This window comes from Ranitomeya variabilis, chromosome 5 (assembly GCF_051348905.1).
Source record: "Ranitomeya variabilis isolate aRanVar5 chromosome 5, aRanVar5.hap1, whole genome shotgun sequence".
Classification (NCBI taxonomy): Eukaryota; Metazoa; Chordata; class Amphibia; order Anura; family Dendrobatidae; genus Ranitomeya; species Ranitomeya variabilis.
In genome coordinates this window covers 249,401,210-249,418,744 of record NC_135236.1, presented here as the reverse complement: position 1 = coordinate 249,418,744, position 17,535 = coordinate 249,401,210, and the positions used below count along the sequence as shown (strand labels likewise).

Here is a 17,535-nt window from a genome sequence, read left to right as displayed (position 1 = left end):
GGGATATTGTGAAGAGAAAGTTGAGAGACGCAAGACCCAACACTCTGGATGAGCTTAAGGCCGCTATTGAAGCATCCTGGGCCTCCATAACATCTCAGCAGTGTCACAGGCTGATTGCCTCCATGCCACGCCGCATTGAAGCAGTCATTTCTGCCAAAGGATTCCCGACCAAGTTTTGAGTGCATAACTGAACATTATTATTTGATGGTTTTTTTGTTATTAAAAAACACTTTTATTTGATTGGACGGGTGAAATATGCTAATTTATTGAGACAGGTTTTTTTGGTTTTCAGGAGTTGTATGCCAAAATCATCAGTATTAAAACAATAAAAGACCTGACAAATTTCAGTTGGTGGATAATGAATCTATAATATATGAAAGTTTAATTGTAATCATTACATTATGGTAAATAATGAAATTTAACACTATATGCTAATTTTTTGAGAAGGACCTGTAGTCGAAGTAACTTAAACAGTCTTGATATTTTCCACTTTTATATACTAGGGTGAGAAGTGTCTGACATGTTTGTCATGAAAATGTAGTGTACTTCTAGCTTTCATTACGACTGCAGTAAATATGGGCTGGATCTGCTCACATGTGCGTAGACAACTGTAAGGTGATACTGACAAGTAGACCCTGTCACTGAGGGCGGCTGGCAGCACCGATTCTATTGGTTGCTGCTACTTACTGTATCACGTGCCGAGATTAGATACGTGGACCGATTCACACAATAGTATTAGATACAGAGCTCAGTGGATTGTCACACGAGCTAGGATTAGATACACTGAGTGTACTACACAGGACATGGTTAGAAACGGGGCATAGTGGACTATCACACAAGATGGGATGAGATGCATGGCTCAGCAGACCATCTCTCGCATGATGGTTATTAGATGCTCAGTGCAACACCTCATTCAGAGGTCTGTAATGCAGGAACTTCCAAATGAGGTTTTACTGCTGAATCTGCGCATACAGACATCTGAATTTGGCATTACACTGACTCCGCAGCGTGGATATTACTGCTGTGCTCTGAACACTGCAGTGACACTGCCGGAGAGCGCAGTTTGGCAGCCTAGTATTGCACTACTAATCCCAGGCTATCTAGCTATTCTCACCGCTGGAAAAAGTTACTGCTGCATCACTGCCCTCATCATTCAGAGCAACCCTGTGGTGATTTCTTCTAGTCAGGCTGCCTGACCAGTACAGATAAGCGAATCTGCTCGGGTTCCCTCTTATTTGGCAAGCTGCAGAGGGAACCTGGCTTCCTGGATCACTCCGGCTGATCAGCGCTGCAGCTGCATGTGTCGCGGCTCTGTCACAGTCACAACACAGACATGGAGATCCCAACACATAGGCTGTCCATGCATGTGTCGTGACTGTGATCAGCCTTTCGGCCAGCGCGATCCAGTATGCCGACTTCCCGCTGTAGCTGGCCAAATAAGAGGGAACCCGAGCAAATTTGCTGACAAGTACTCACAGCCCACCACTATGGTCACAACTTGCAGAACACAGCTCTGGACTAGAACAGAGCCAGATCAGCTGAGAACTGGACAACCCGGGGGGCATGCCACAGCTGAGGCAGCTACAGTATAGTCTGACCGAAGTCTCCTATGCCCAGGAGCTGCTGTATTTGCGTTGTGCAAGTGTTGGTCTTCAGACATTCTACGTTTACACCATACAATAACGCACACGGTTATTCAAGTATCGTAACACAGCTTCTCCCTATAACTGCCATTTGCTGGATAAGTAAGCTGGTATCAACTTTTTCTTTCCACCATGAACCTCTATGACAAACTAATTCAAGGTATACAAACACCACTCTCACCAGTGTGATGTTAGTCCATAAAGAGGAGGTGTGACTGGCTTCATTCCAACCATTCAGAAGGGACCAGGGATCAAACATCAGCACCAATTTGGAAAATTTACCTTTTCCACAATTGACTGACGAGGAATGGAAAAAGCCACGGCTGCTTCCACTACTAGGCCGGCTATTGGGGAACTCGCAGTGAGCTAATGGTATATAATCTTCCGATTCCAGCTCAAGGAATATGGAAAATATATGTGTGCATACATCCTTCAGCTTGACCAGTTTGGCAGTGGGTCAGTAATGGTGTCGGGTGGCATTTCTTTGGAGGGCCGCACAGCCCTCCATGTGCTCGTCAGAGGTAGTCTGACTGCCACTAGGTACCGAGATGAGATCCTCAGACCCCTTGTTAGACCATATGCTGGTGCGGATAGCCCTGGGTTCCTCCTAATGCAAGACAATGCCACACCTCATGTGGCTGGAGTGTGTCAGCAGTTCCTGCAAGATAATAATAATAATCTTTATTTTTATACAGCGCCAACATATTCCGCAGCGCTTTACAGGTTGCACACATTATCATCGCTGAAGGCATTGAAACTATGGACTGGCCCGCCCTTTCCACAGACCTGAATCCGATTGAACACATCTAGGACATCATGTCTGGCACCATCCACCAACGTCATGTTGCACCACAGACTGTCCAGGAGTTGGCAGATGCTTTAGCCCAGGTCTGGGGGGACATTCCTCAGAGCATCCGCCGCCTCATCAGCATGCCCAGACGTTGTAGGGAGGTCATACAGGCACGTGGAGGCCACACACACTGCTGAGCATCATTTCCTTTTCTTGAGGCATTTCCACTGAAGTTGGATCAGCCTAGAACTTCATTTTCCACTTTGATTTTGAGCATCATTCCAACTCCAGACCTCTGTGGTATATTAGTTGTGATTTATGTTGATCATTTTTAGGTTTTATTGTTCTCAACACAACACATTCCATTATGTAATGAATAAAGGCTTACAACTGGAATATTTCATTCAGTGATATTTAGGATGTGGAATTTTAGTGTTCCCATTATTTTTTTTTTTTTGAGACACACACACTAGTGATGAGTGAGTATACTCATTGCTCGGGTTTTCCGGAGCATGCTCGGGTGGTCTCCGAGTATTTATGACTGCTCTGGGATTTAGTTTTTATTGTGGCAGCTGAAGGATTTAAAGCTACTAGCCAGGCTGAGTACACGTGGGGTTTGCCAGGGAATCCACACATGTAATCAATCAGGCTAGTAGCTGTAAATCATTCAGCTGCCGCAATGAAAACTAAATCTCCGTGCAGTTACAAACACTCAAGAGTCCACCTGAGCGTGCTCTAGAAAACCCGATCAACGAGTACACTCGCTCATCACTAATATACACACACCCAGATACGGTCACTGCCGACTCCACAATAACAAAAAGGAACCACAACTAGCTGCCACCACTAATCGGTTAAACAGGCCATTAGACACCAGTTACAGATAGCGTATCACTTCAGGGATGCGGTTTACAGAGCAACAGGAACAGGGCTACTACATTTTATATATTTAATCAGGACCGGTAGGCAGTGGATATAAAGAAATATACAAAGATGATACAAAATGGGAACAATACGAGCTAAACAGTTACATAAAATAAAAAGGAATAGTGACAATTACTATCCCTGATGTTGCAGAAATGATTCAGAGCTTAGTGGAGGGAAGTACTCCTTAGGCTACTTTCACACTAGTCCGTTGGTACGGGCCGTCGCAAACCGTCGGCCCGACGGTCAGTGTGTTAAGTAGCACAACGGGGACAGCGGATGCAGTTTTTCAACGCATCTGCTGCCCCATTGTAATGTCCAGGGAGGAGGGGGGCGGAGTTCCGGCCGCGCATGCGCGGTCGGAAATGACGGACACGACGCACAAAAAAAGTCACATGTAACTTTTTTTGTGTCGACGGCCCGCCAAAACACGACACATCCGTCGCACGTGTGGCAATGCGTCACTAACGCAAGCCTATGGAGAAAAAAAATGCATCCTGCGGGCAACTTTGCAGGATGCGTTTTTTTCTCCAAAATGTCGCATTGCGACGGACAGTGACGCTCGTGTGAAAGTAGCCTAAGGAAACCAGACAGAACTTACAGCAAGATGTACCTTCCAAGACTGACAAATGACCAAACCCAAGCTTTGCTTTTTATTAGATCAAGGTTATACCTACAAACCTCCCCTTGGTGAGCTCATGTGGGGGCTGGTTGTGGAAAGTGCTAGTAGATCCATCTGAATTTTAGAAGATCCTCAACTTGAAAATCCCTGACAGTATATAACTGTCATGTTTTTTATTGTGATTTTATCATCGATATGAAACATGCCCTGGATAGCATCATCCAATTAAGTTGGAGGGGTTATAATGGCTTTACAATTATGTGAGTAAATGTGTTATGTTCAATAGTTCGCTATGAAGCCAAAAAAATATATTTCCCATAAATAGCGGATCAATGCAAACTCCAATATTCATTACTATTGGCTCCAACTCGTCTGCGACATGTGCTTTGATCAGAGGAGGTTCGTTGGTGTAGAAGCGTTCTTCCCCACCTCTGTGTAACCAAATCTCCCTGCTCTAATTACCTTGTTACTGCAGGGGGCGCTACTTCAATGAAGGTTGAAGTGTAAGCACTCTCACTTCTTGTTATAATTGGCTCTCAGCCATAATTAATCTTTTGAGATGTCTGTTTATTTTTATTTTCCTCTATGACAGAGCTTGTAACATGACTACACAAAAAATTTGCTTTATACAGTAAAGTTGTTTTAACCCCAAATTGTCATGTTCACACAGAATAATAGAAAATAAACCCCTCAATTTGTTATACAATTTCTCCTGCACAAGGTCATACCCAACATGTGATCAAAGCTAATGTTTGCAAATGGGTCCGCTCCGAGCCAAGAGAGATTGATGCATGGCACAACAAGTAGGTTGTTTGCCCTAGAGGGAAACAAAAAAAGTCCCAAATAATCCCTTTAAGTGAGCTCTGCATTTTTTTTTTTTAACAATGATTGCAATTTTAGAGCCAGGAACTCAGGGAGAATCTAATTTAACATCACTGGAAGTCAGGGGATTTTCAGCCAGGCATCATGCATCACACAGCATTTTAGGTTACAGAACAATTTGGAAATACAAAAGAGCCCATCGGTGGCAGTTAGTTCACATTAAAGGGAGTTATAAAGTTGCCAAACCCTTTAAGAACAGTGCCCTCCACTACACATTTCTAGACCTGTCACTGTCAGTTTTTATCCATTTGTTTTACATTCCTTTACTTGCCTGACAAAAGATTTTGATAAGTGATTCATATACACACTGCCTTGGGTCCTGCTGCAAAAAAACAAGCAGCTGATCCATCATGTATTCATTTAGAGGTGATGTTATAAAGACTAGTGATGAGCGAGTACACTCGTTGCTCGGGTTTTACAGAGCACGCTCGGGTGACCTCTGAGTATTTGTTATTGCTCGGAGATATAGTTTATCGCCTCAGTTGCATGATTTACGGCTTCCAGATAAGCTGAATACATGTGGGAATTCCCTATCAGGCATTCCTCACATGTATTCAGCGTATCTGGAAGCCGTAAATCATGCAACTGAGGCAATGAAAACTACCGTATTTTTCGGACTATAAGACGCACCGGATGATAAGACGCACCCCAAATTTTCAGAATAAAAATAAGGAAAAAAAAAAATGTTTCAAATGGGGGTACGTCTTACAGTCCGAATTCAGCTTACCAGTGAAGGGATCGCCACAGGTGGAGAAGTGGTCACAGGGGCCTTTCGGTGGTCCAGGCTGGTGCGTTGGCCTCCAGGAAATCCCATCCCAGGCTGGTGCTCTGTGCTTGGTCAGGGGTGGAGGCTCTGTGTCCGGGGCAGGGGCTGTGCTCCGCTCCGGGGCACAGGCTGCGGCTCTCTGGGCTCAGTGGGGGCTCCGACGGCATTTCTTCAAAGCCCGGAGGCCCCCCGCTCATCCGGCATGTTGCGGTGGCCTCCGAGAACATGGGCGCCAGGAAAATGGCCGCCGGGCTGGCGCACGCTCAGATTCAGATCTTGTTGCCGAGATCTCGCCCCGAGATCTCGGGAGACGAGATCTGAATCTGAGCGTGCGCCGGCCCGGCGGCCATTTTCCTGGCGCCCATGTTCTCGGAGGCCACCGCAACATGCCGGATGAGCGGGGGGCCTCCGGGCTTTGAAGAAATGTCGTCGGAGCCCCCACTGAGCCCAGAGAGCCGCTGCCACAGCCCCACAGCACAGCGCCTGCCTGCAGCACAGCCCCTGCCCGCAGCACAGCCACAGCTGCACCAGCATGGGAAGGGAGGCTGCATCGGGACCGCCGCCGCTGCCGCATAATTTGTAAGTATATTCCGTCTACAAGACGCACCCCCATTTTCCCCTTACATTTTTGGGGAAAAAAGTGCATCTTGTAGTCCGAAAAATACGGTATATCTCCGAGCAATAACATACTCAGAGGTCACCTGAGCGTGCTCTGGAAAACCCGAGCAACGAGTATACTCGCTCATCATGAATAAAGATTTTACAGGGTGTTTCAGAACAGAATGACTGTTCACACCAAGTTCTGGCAATCAGTGCACCCTTGTTGCGGCAAAACATTTAAGCACACCTTCCCCACTTACTTGTTTTCCATCCACCTCCTCCCTAGTCTGACTCTAAAGCCAGAGCTTTCAAAGAAGTTATAGTAAAAATGCATGCATATTAAATAAAAATCATTTATAGAGCCAACAATTTGCAAAGTCACAAGAGGGCACAGAAAGATGCTGCTGCATTTTTTTTTTTTAAATATCAATCTGCTCATTCATCTGCTGTCTGTGGCCCTTTTCCACATGTAGAATTATCCAGCACTTCATACCATTACATTTTCCATTTTCATTTATTATTAAATACAAACTAGGCATCAGATTACATGTTATATCAAAACCTCTTAATCATAGCTGGGAGACAGGTGGGTGACAATGGCTTGTTAAACCATAAAATCTGATCAAGAACATGAATAATGGCTTAGTACAATATAACTATTTATAGCTTAGGACATCATTCATAACATTCCCAGATACAAAATGGGCCTGTCTTAATAATGGATCCACAATAAGCCCCTGTTCTTGCATTAACCATCGTTACATGCTCAAACAGTAGACATAGTATCTCATGGCTGTGATTAAAGGCCCCATGCTCAAAGATTGCTGTCAGCCGGAATTGCCTAAGGTCTAATGTGTATGGGGGCGCCGGCCGACCGATAGTCACGGGGAGATTATCAATTGTTCATGTCCGATTTCATTGTTCTCCCGACAATAAGCCACCAGCCGACACGTCAGTCTGCAGCTTTCTCAGAACACAGGAACGTTTGGCCAAGCAAGAGCTACTATACATGCGAGAGTTGGCTTTCTGATGAACAGTCGCTCGTAGCATCGTTTGGCCAACATACATGCCCTGTATGTCTATGGTCGGTTTAGAGCTCATGATTTAAGCATGCAAGCCGATGCCATATACCGTATTCATGGATGCCACATACAGCACTATAACGTAATTCGATGCATCAGTCTTCAGTTTTAACAGACCTCAATAGTAATGGGAGCCAGTGTTCATTTAAGCTCCAAGAACTCATTGTTGATTTTTTTACAGGATCCGAAAGATCAAAGAACATTTGCACAAAAATTTGGTTTTCCCAAGTTTATTGGAAATGGTATTATACAAACATTTAAACAGCCCCCCGTGGTGTTTTGAAGTTCATGCCAACAGTAGGCTGGGTTACTTGCAGGTTGGACAGGCCGCCAAAGTCCTGAAAATGAAAAGAAATAATGGAACGGATGTTTTAAAGGTCTGTGTGCATTTAATCTATTCCCTACCTAAGCACCATCAGTATTTTAGAATAAACTACACATTTTTCCACTTTATTATTTTAAATATTTAAATGGATCCTGTAACCTAAAAAGCTAAAGCAGTAATCTGCAGGTATTGTTTAAATCATGTTAGGATTGTTTACTGGAAGTGCAGATACAGGGAGAAAAGGAAGTATATTCTCTCTGCAGCCACTGGTGCAGGAAGCGGATACAGTCCCGACTCACTATACAGCGAGCGTAGCTGTAATCACTCCCCAGCACATTGATAGATCTCACACACACACACGTCATGCAGGGTGAGTGAGAACAGTGCACTCACTGTGTAATAAGAAGTGACTGCACTGAGACTAACTTTGTTCTCTCCCTGTAACTGCTGCTCCAAAAAAAATCTGGAAAATATTTCCAGATATTTGTAAAAGCATAGGGAAACATGGCATAAATCAGTGCGACTATAACTTGCTAGTAATATCAGAAATATTGTTTGACAATAATACATCCCAGTACAAACATTAATACCTTGAGGATTATTTTATCTATATTGTCTTAAAGGAACAGGATTTGGGATGTACAAGTGACACCCAAATACGGAAAAACCTTTCATATTGCTTTTCCTGCAGTATCAATGACTAGGTCACTGATCAAACCATAATCACTTTCGATGCAGGTACAAGTAGAAAACAGGATCTGGATCCAGACTTATATGCCTCATTTGAGGGAATAAAAAGGTTTGAATAACACCTACCAGCAACTTCAGCATTTCCTTAGTGTCAGGGTCAACCTCAATGATCTCTTGATCTAGGGCAGACACCTAAAGAAGAAAAAGTGAAAGTTAGCTATTCAATTATAGGCACAACCAAGATCTGCAGACTTATGCCCCAATAATATATCAAAAGGGTTGTCGTAAACGCTTTTCCCAATATCTGATAAACTGTGCTCTATAAAATAGGCCAAAAAGGTCATGTGCGAGCTAACCTTTTTACAGAATATTAACACAGCATCATCTAATGGTTATAGCAATAATAAGCCTTGCAAAACTTAAACTAAGTACCTAATTTAGGAATGATGAACTAAAGATAACTGCATTGAATGTTGGGCCACATGAATTAGTTGAAAGAGCACATTAATACAACCTTAGTAACTGCTATACATCGATCCTTACAAGAGTCGAGGCAAATATGATTGCATCCTGATATTCTTGCCTCAAAACCAAAGCTACCGTAATTTTCAGACTATAACACGCACTTTTCCCCTCCCAAAATGAGGAGGAAAATGGGGGGCGTGCATCTTATAGTCCGGATGTATGGGCTCTGGCTGTGGTGGAGAGGTGTTTTGGCGGAGCATCGGATCACAGGAGGCTGAAGCCAGCAGCTCCGGCTAACTCCTGTATCCACTGCTAAACAAATGAATATGAACTGCATTCCACGCCCATGGGCGTGGAGGGCAATGCATATTCATTTTTCTGGCATCCTGGTATAAATGGCCCCATCCTGTTCCTAGTATGATAAGGCCAATTATAAAAGAAAAAAAGGATGGGACCAATCCAATCTGCTTGGTTTAGCTAGAGCTCCATACACGGAGAACCAGCGCAAGATTACTATTTTGTCTTATCAGGAAGGGGTTAAGTCCGATTGTCAGACATTTAGGGTATGTTTCCACGGTCAGTAGATGCTGCTGTCAGTAAATGCTGCAGGCGTTGTAGGCAGGTCAGCCGCAGCATTCAATCTGCAGAGTCCAGATGTTACAGCATAGTGGAGGGGTTTATATGAAATTCCATCTCCACTATGCGTGCAGGGACACCTCCGGCTTCCCTGCGTATACGTACATGCAGCGCGTCTTTCTAGACTGCAGCATGTCAGTTTATCTTGCGGAGACGCTCAGTCTCCGCAAGATAAATATTACAGTCCTATGTATAGGATGCGGTGATTCCGCAAGGTTCAATGTGGAATCACCGCGCATACAAAAGCCGGCAGCGCTGTGGATGGAGCGGACATGCGCTGCCAATACTGACCGTGGAAACATACCCTTAGGCTATGTGCAATGTGCACACGATGCGGATTTAGTGCGGATCCGCAGCGGATTTTTCTGCGCAGAAACGCTGCAGATCCGCACTGTGATTTACAGTACAATGTGAAAAAAAAAAAAGCTGTGCAGATGGTGCGGAAAAATCTGCGCGGAAACGCTGCGGATTTAAAAGAAGTGCATGTCACTTTTGTGCGGATCTGGAGCTTTTCTGCACCCTTCCATTATAGAAATCCGCAGTGGTAAAAACCGCACAAAATCCGCATCAATTCCGCATAAAAACCGCACAAAAACCTGCGGTAGATCTGCACCTGCAGATTCTGCCAGGAGATGCGGATTTTGTGCAGAAAATTCTGTCCCCCATTCCGCAAAGTGTGCACATAGCCTAAGGCTATGTGCACAAGTCAGGATTTTATGCAGAAATTTCCTGAACAAAACCGGACTTTTTCCTGCAGAAAATCTACATGTGTTTCTCGCGCTTTTTGTGTGGATCTTTTGCGTTTTTTTTCTGGAGCTTCCCAATGCATTAAATAGCGGGAAATCCGCAAAATTAATGAACATGCTGCGTATTTTTCCGCGATGCGTTTTTATCGCGGAAAAAAAAACAACGCAACATGTGCACAAAAAATGCGGAATGCATTAAAAATGATGGGATGCTTAATGTATGCGTTTAAGCGGTTTTGCTGCGGAAAGCCGCCGAAAAAATGCGCAAAACCTGGAACGTGTGCACATAGCCTTACAGTGGCATTTTAAAAAGTTACATAGCAGCAATCGGAGCCATCTTCATTCTCTGCTGTTAGAGGCTGGTGGCAGCCAAATAACACATTGTAACTACCATAGTAAGGACTCTGCCCCATGATCACATCTCATGATCCTGATGGCTTTCCCTGCCTCCGGCAAACCAATCAATCACGAAGGAAGGTCCAGCTCCATGACATCCATAAAAATTATTTGTAATTCATTAAAAAGTTGATACAATCGGCATGAATGTCACAAGCCCCTTATGGGGAGGTATATAGCAGCAAGAGTTTCAAATCTTGCGGTTCTTAAAGGGAAACTGTCACCCCCCCAGTCGTTTCAAACTAAAAGAGCCACCTTGTGCAGCAGTAATGCTGCATTCTGACAAGGTGGCTCTTAGTTCTGGGTGCTGTAACTACCGAAATAATCAGTTTTATTATTTGTCCGAAATACCTGCTCCTCAGTCAAGTAGGCCGGCGTTTCCCCCCTGCTTCAGACAGCACACAGCTGTCACTCACATCTTCTTGGCGCCGGGCGCCGCCGCCTCCTTGCCGCTGTTTTCAAAAGTAGCCGGCGCCTGCGCTCTTATCCCCTGCCTGGTGCAGGCGCAGTGAGCGCTGCCCGTCTTTCCTCATATGCAGTCCAGCTGACTGCGCCTGCGCGGCCTCCCTGCCTGTGAATCCCAGCCCCGCAGTGACTTATGATTTATTCACATTGCGGGGCTGGGATTCACAGGCAGGGCGGCCGCGCAGGCGCAGTCAGCTGGACTGCATATGAGGAAAGACGGCCAGCGCTCACTGCGCCTGCACCAGGCAGGGGATAAGAGTGCAGGCGCCGGCTACTTTTGAAAATAACGGTAAGGAGGCGGCGGCGCCCGGCGCCAAGAAGATGTGAGTGACAGCTGTGTGCTGTCTGAAGCAGGGGGGAAACGCCGGCCCACTTGACTGAGGAGCAGGTATTTCGGACAAATAATAAATCTGATTATTTCAGTAGTTACAGCACCCAGAACTAAAAGAGCCACCTTGTCAGAATGCAGCATTACTGCTGCACAGGGTGGCTCTTTTAGTTTGAAACGACTGGGGGGTGACAGGTTCCCTTTAATCATTTGATTACTTAAAGAGGTTGTCCACTAGTAGTACCCCATCTCAGTTACTGCTAATGCCATAAATGTTAAGGATAACGACACTTTCAGACAATTTTCAACACTTTATAACTTTCTGGATCACTTCTCTTGCATCAGCTACATTGCTTACAGCCATCACTACTTTTTTAGAATCCCCAGCTTTCCGCTGACTACATTCCCCATCATCCATTGTGCTGGGCTACAAGCAAGCAATGAGCACAGACGTGTCATGCCACCCAAATCCCTCTCTAGAGCTTTAGCATACCATCCTGTCCAGGACACTGCTGCAGACAGGTAACTGATAATAAGTCATCCAGGTCAACACACAAACCAAACACCAGAATAGCATTAAATACAATTTCCTGACGATTTCATCCAACTAGATGCTCAAAACCAACATTTTAGGTCATATCACAAGTCAGAACTTTTAATATCACTTTGTGCAAGTTTAGTTCCACCGTGTCCAATAACAGTTGCCTCACAACATTGAACTGCTACCATAGACCCCCAAAAGTAAATATAAAGCAGCACTTTAGGGAGAGATTTTTTTTGTCAGGACCCTTACCTCTGGGACATAGTTATCCCTTCTCTCCCTCTCCTCCTCTTGCAGTTTGATAGAAATGCCTCTGACAGGGCCTCTCTGGATGCGCTTCATTAGATGTGTGACATACCTGCAAGGGAGTTTACAATACAGAATATAATAGAATGCAAACTTTCACTTCCAACATAAGGTCACAAATATATGGGCTGTGTGAACGTTACAGGATTTGGAAGGTATCACAACCTACAAATACAGAAAATCGTTCACTTATGCTCTCCCTGCATTATCAATGACTGGGTCACAAGCAGAGCCACAATCACTTTCGATGCAGGTTGGCCAAAATTTGGCACAAGGCAGAATAGAAGGATAGCAAAACATTAAGGGTCCTTTACTATAATACAAAAGTAGTAAAGAGAAGTAGTAAAGAGATTGATACTCCTTAGGGCAGGTGCAAACGGCTGTATTATTGGTCTGAGTGTGATCAGATATTAATATTGCACTAGGCCATGCAAGTCAGAGCGAGTGGAATTATTGGACTGCAGTCGGATGACAAATGAGTGCAGTCTGACTTCTGCAACTCACGCAATGTAGATGAGAAACGTTGTATTTCATCTTCTCTTATCCGAGGGAACCAGATCGCACTATGCCAACACACGGCTCTAACTCGGAGTTTGATCAGAGTGTAATGTGCATAATCGGCCAGATTCTCTTAGATGAGAAAATCTATGACCGTCTTCCCGGCCCTTAAGGCGTGTACTCCTGTGAAAGACATCCAGAGGCCAAATTGCACACATCACTGTCACAAATTCTGTCACCGGATAAGAGATTAAAATGGGTAAGCCACAATTTGGACAACCCCCCCTTTGTGACCAGCCAAATTTTTGAAATCTGACGTCACTTTATGTGGCAACTCTGGAATGCTTAACCCCTTAACAACCAGAGGTATTTTTGGTTTTGCATTTTTATTTTTGCTCCCCTTCTTCCAAGAGCAATAACTTGTTTATTTTTTGGTCAAAATGGCGGTGTGAGGGCTTGTTTTTTGCAGGACAAGTTGTACTTTTGAACGGCACCATTGGTTTCACCGTATTGAGTACTGGAATACAGGAAAAAAATTTCAAGTGTGGAGAAATTGCAAAAAAAGTGCAATTACAGTGTTGTCATTACGAGTACATAGACACCAAACATGTCTAGGTTCTTTATTATTTAAGTGGTTGAAAAAAATTCAAAAGTTTGTTTAAAAAAAAAAAAAAAAAATGATGTCATTTTCCAATACCATAGCGTCTCCATTTTTCGTGATCTCGGCTTGGGTGAGGGCCTATTTTGATACCATTTTGGTGCAGATACGATCTTTTGATCCCCTGTTATTGCATTTTAATGCAATATTGCGGAAACAAAAAAAACCAAAAAAAAAAACCCCAAAACACATAATTGTGGTGGTTTGACCTTTTCTCGTTACGCCGTTTAGCGATCGGGTTCATTCTTTTTATCTTGATAGATTGGACGATTCTGAACGCGGCAATACCAAACATGTGTATGTTTGTTTTTTTTTGTTGTTTTATTTTGAACCTCTGGGAACACGACTTTTTTTTCTAAATCCAAGAATTACCCATTGATAAGTGGGAACAAAACAACAGCAAAAACTGGCCGCTTTTGTCCTGGTGAAAGGTCCTCTTTACGCTCTATTCAGATGAGCACAGGCAGGTGGAGCTCCAGTAAGTAATATGGGAGTTTGTGGTCACAGAGCTCACCTATGACTGCATGAAGTCACATTTATTTTTTTTCTTGTTTGCACTTTTGATACTGAAGATTGCCTCTTGGCAGCATCTCTTACCCAGCAATCTTGTTGCGCAGCTTTTTGCTGGGGATGATGGCGATCTCCTCACAAACGCGCTTGTTTGTGTGGAAGTCATTGCCCAGCCGGGTGTAGTACTTTTCAATGATGACCCGGGCGGCCTTCTTCACGGTCTTTGTTCTGACACGTCCCTATATTAAAAGGCACAGATGACAATTAAAACACATTTAACACGAGTGCCACATGCCATTCAAGACAGCCAACAAATAAGGAGGTCTTGGGTAGGCTGCAAATCAAAAGAAACATGCAAAATATCCACAACTAATGCCTAGTAACAGTCAAATCAGGAAAGGATTCCTTAAAAGCGCTTCAACATTTTAAAAATAAATGTATACATACATTTTAAGTGGTCAAGCATGGCAAAAAAAAAGCAAACATTTACCGACCTTGCATATTTACTGCCAGTCTCTACTTGCTGGTTTCTCCGACCACACAGCTCAGCCAATCACTGACTGCAGCGGTGACCCAGTGGCACATCTGTGCATTGAGACATCACTGAAGCAGGAACTAGAGACTGGTTGAGGACCGGGCAAAGTAACAGCAGTGCAACAGTAAGGTACCGTAAATATTACTTTTTTGGGGACATACTCAACTTACCACTTCCAAGATTGTAGTTACATTTACTGGCCACCAAAAGTCCAGCACCTACACAAGAAGTGTGAGAAAGCCACAGGGCTTGGAAGCCATTGTGAATGGTTCCCAAATACGGAAAAGCTTTCCCAAGATTCTCTACCTGCAGTATCAATGACTGGGCCACGTGCAGAACCGCAGTCACTTTCGATGCAGGAAGCGCATTTAGCTAAACATAGTATCAAGAGCCCATGTGCCACCGATGCCAGATCTAGAGGCAAAAGATCAGATGTAAAACATTCCCACCAGATTCATGGCTGCGCGATCCACAGACAGGATGAACCAGACACCAGCTGTGTTACTGCTGCCCTGTATGTCTCACTCTGAAAAGCTGCTCAGCATCTTCCCCGACATCAACTGTCTGGTAGACCCAAAACACACTGAGCTGTTGGCCACATCGGCCGTTATCAGTCTAATATGTATAGTACAGGACAAGCTGCAACTGACAGAACACAACCTGAAAACCTAAGACATACAGGTACCCACAGCCCCATACAGATTACCCAACACCACAACGTAGCAAGGACATATAGGATATGCATATCCACCACCACACTGTACAGTAAGCCTCCACACATCACCCCTCCAAATATACTGTACACCCCCTATACACTGTACACCCCCTATACACACACAGGCCAGCGGTATACACTGTACACCCCCTATACACACACACGCCAGCGGTATACACTGTACACCCCCTATACACACACAGGCCAGCGGTATATACTGTACACCCCCTATACACACACACAGGCCAGCGGTATATACTGTACACCCCCTATACACACACACAGGCCAGCGGTATATACTGTACACCCCCTATACACACACACAGGCCAGCGGTATATACTGTACACCCCCTATACACACACAGGCCAGCGGTATATACGGTACACCCCCTATACACACACAGGCCAGCGGTATATGCTGTACACCCCCTATACACACACACAGGCCAGCGGTATATACTGTACACCCCCTACACACACAGGCCAGCGGTATATACTGTACACCCCCTACACACACAGGCCAGCGGTATATACTGTACACCCCCTACACACACAGGCCAGCGGTATATACTGTACACCCCCTACACACACACAGGCCAGCGGTATATACTGTACACCCCCTATACACACAGGCCAGCGGTATATACTGTACACCCCCTATACACACAGGCCAGCGGTATATACTGTACACCCCCTATACACACACACACACAGGCCAGCGGTATATACTGTACACCCCCTATACACACACAGGCCAGCGGTATATACTGTACACCCCCTATACACAGGCCAGCGGTATATACTGTACACCCCCTATACACACACAGGCCAGCGGTATATACTGTACACCCCCTATACACACACACACACACAGGCCAGCGGTATATACGGTACACCCCCTATACACACAGGCCAGCGGTATATACGGTACACCCCCTATACACACAGGCCAGCGGTATATACTGTACACCCCCTATACACACACAGGCCAGCGGTATATACGGTACACCCCCTATACACACACAGGCCAGCGGTATATACAGTACACCCCCTATACACACACACAGGCCAGCAGAATATACTGTACACCCCCTATACACACAGGCCAGCAGTATATACTGTACACCCCCCTCCATACACACAGGGCAGCAGTATATACCGTACACCCCCTATACACAGGCCAGCAGAATATACTGTACACCCCCTATACACACAGGCCAGCAGTATATACTGTACACCCCCCTCCATACACACAGGCCAGCAGTATATACTGTACACGCCCCCCCCATACACAGGCCAGCAGTATATACCGTACACCCCCTATACACAGGCCAGCAGTATATACTTTACACCCCCTATACACAGGCCAGCAGTATATACCGTACACCCCCATACACACAGGCCAGCAGTATATACCGTACACCACCGCTCCCTATACCCGGCTCAGCCACATACAGTGCACCCGCATCCACAGCGCAGGGTGTAGGCCACAATCCCCGGCCTGTACTGCGGACATCACCCGGAACAACACTGCACAACCCGACCAGAGCTCACCGCCTCACGGAGGTAAGAAGCATTTCAGAGAGAGGCCGTACACCTCGCACGACAAGCGGGCCTCCATGACACCTTCACAGGCACGGACACCGTGTGTAACCTCCGCCAGGACGGGGAACTGCAGCCAATAGCCAATGCCGCAGCATCAGGAGGGTGTCTGGGAGCCTCTGCCGGGCCGAACAAGGAGAACTTCAGGGCGCAGGGGAAGGATGATTACGGATTGTGCGACGGACAGAGTAAGATAAGAGACCCACCATGTTGGACCGAGCTGGTAGAAGAGGGCAAAGGATGCCGGGAGCGAGGCTATAAACAGGCGGAAGCGAGACTGGGGACGGCACTGACGCTGGCGGCCACTAGTGGCTTGGAGGAAAGGTGCAGCGTTTACTGATTCCTAGGCAGAAGGCAGCGTGTATAGGTATGGTATGTACGCATGCGCATAGGTCATGTGCATATATATATATATATATATATATACATATATATATATACATATATATATACACACACACACTTCAAGTTATTTATAACTTGACAGAGTATACGCGACAGAAGTCTGGCATTTTAACTCCTTCATCCCCAGGCCATTTTCCGTTTTTGTTTTTTCCTCCCCTTCGTCCAAGAGCCATAACTTTTTTATTTTTCCATCAATATAGCCTTACAAGGACTTGTTCTTTCGTGGGGCGAGTTGTACTTTTCATTGATATCATTCATTTTACCACATAGCACACTGGAAAGGTGAAAAAATTCCAAGTGCTGTGGAAACGTAGAAATAGTGCAATTCCACAATTGTTTTTTGAATTTTTTATTAACCATATTCACTATATGATAAAACTGACCAGGCAGTACGAGTACACAGAT

The 17,535-nt window shown here is 45.1% G+C and overlaps 1 protein-coding gene and 3 non-coding genes across 4 annotated transcripts; all 4 read right to left on the bottom strand.

Annotated features, from left to right (window-relative positions):
• Nucleotides 1–7,523: 7,523 nt before the first annotated feature.
• RPS17 (ribosomal protein S17) lies at nucleotides 7,524–17,067 on the bottom strand. Its single transcript, XM_077264002.1, has 5 exons — nucleotides 16,932–17,067; nucleotides 13,961–14,112; nucleotides 12,154–12,259; nucleotides 8,451–8,516; nucleotides 7,524–7,647 (listed from the first exon to the last, which is right to left on the bottom strand). Exons 1-5 carry the CDS (start codon nucleotides 16,932–16,934, stop codon nucleotides 7,567–7,569), a joined length of 408 nt encoding a protein of 135 aa, XP_077120117.1. The 5' UTR covers nucleotides 16,935–17,067; the 3' UTR covers nucleotides 7,524–7,566.
• On the bottom strand, nucleotides 8,248–8,374 carry LOC143777258 (small nucleolar RNA SNORA71). The gene has a single exon (XR_013216054.1). It is a non-coding gene; the product is annotated as a small nucleolar RNA SNORA71 (small nucleolar RNA).
• LOC143777256 (small nucleolar RNA SNORA71) lies at nucleotides 12,337–12,462 on the bottom strand. Its single transcript, XR_013216053.1, has one exon. It is a non-coding gene; the product is annotated as a small nucleolar RNA SNORA71 (small nucleolar RNA).
• LOC143777259 (small nucleolar RNA SNORA71) lies at nucleotides 14,639–14,769 on the bottom strand. The gene has a single exon (XR_013216055.1). It is a non-coding gene; the product is annotated as a small nucleolar RNA SNORA71 (small nucleolar RNA).
• Nucleotides 17,068–17,535: the final 468 nt, after the last annotated feature.

Excerpts from the sequence above, each read along its gene's own strand:
- RPS17 (XM_077264002.1), bottom strand. Across the intron at positions 8,517-12,153 it reads GGGATAACTATGTCCCAGAG|GTGTCTGCCCTAGATCAAGA; the intron begins GTAAGGGTCCTG and ends TTTCTTCTTTAG. Across the intron at positions 7,648-8,450 it reads AGGAAATGCTGAAGTTGCTG|GACTTTGGCGGCCTGTCCAA; the intron begins GTAGGTGTTATT and ends TTTCATTTTCAG.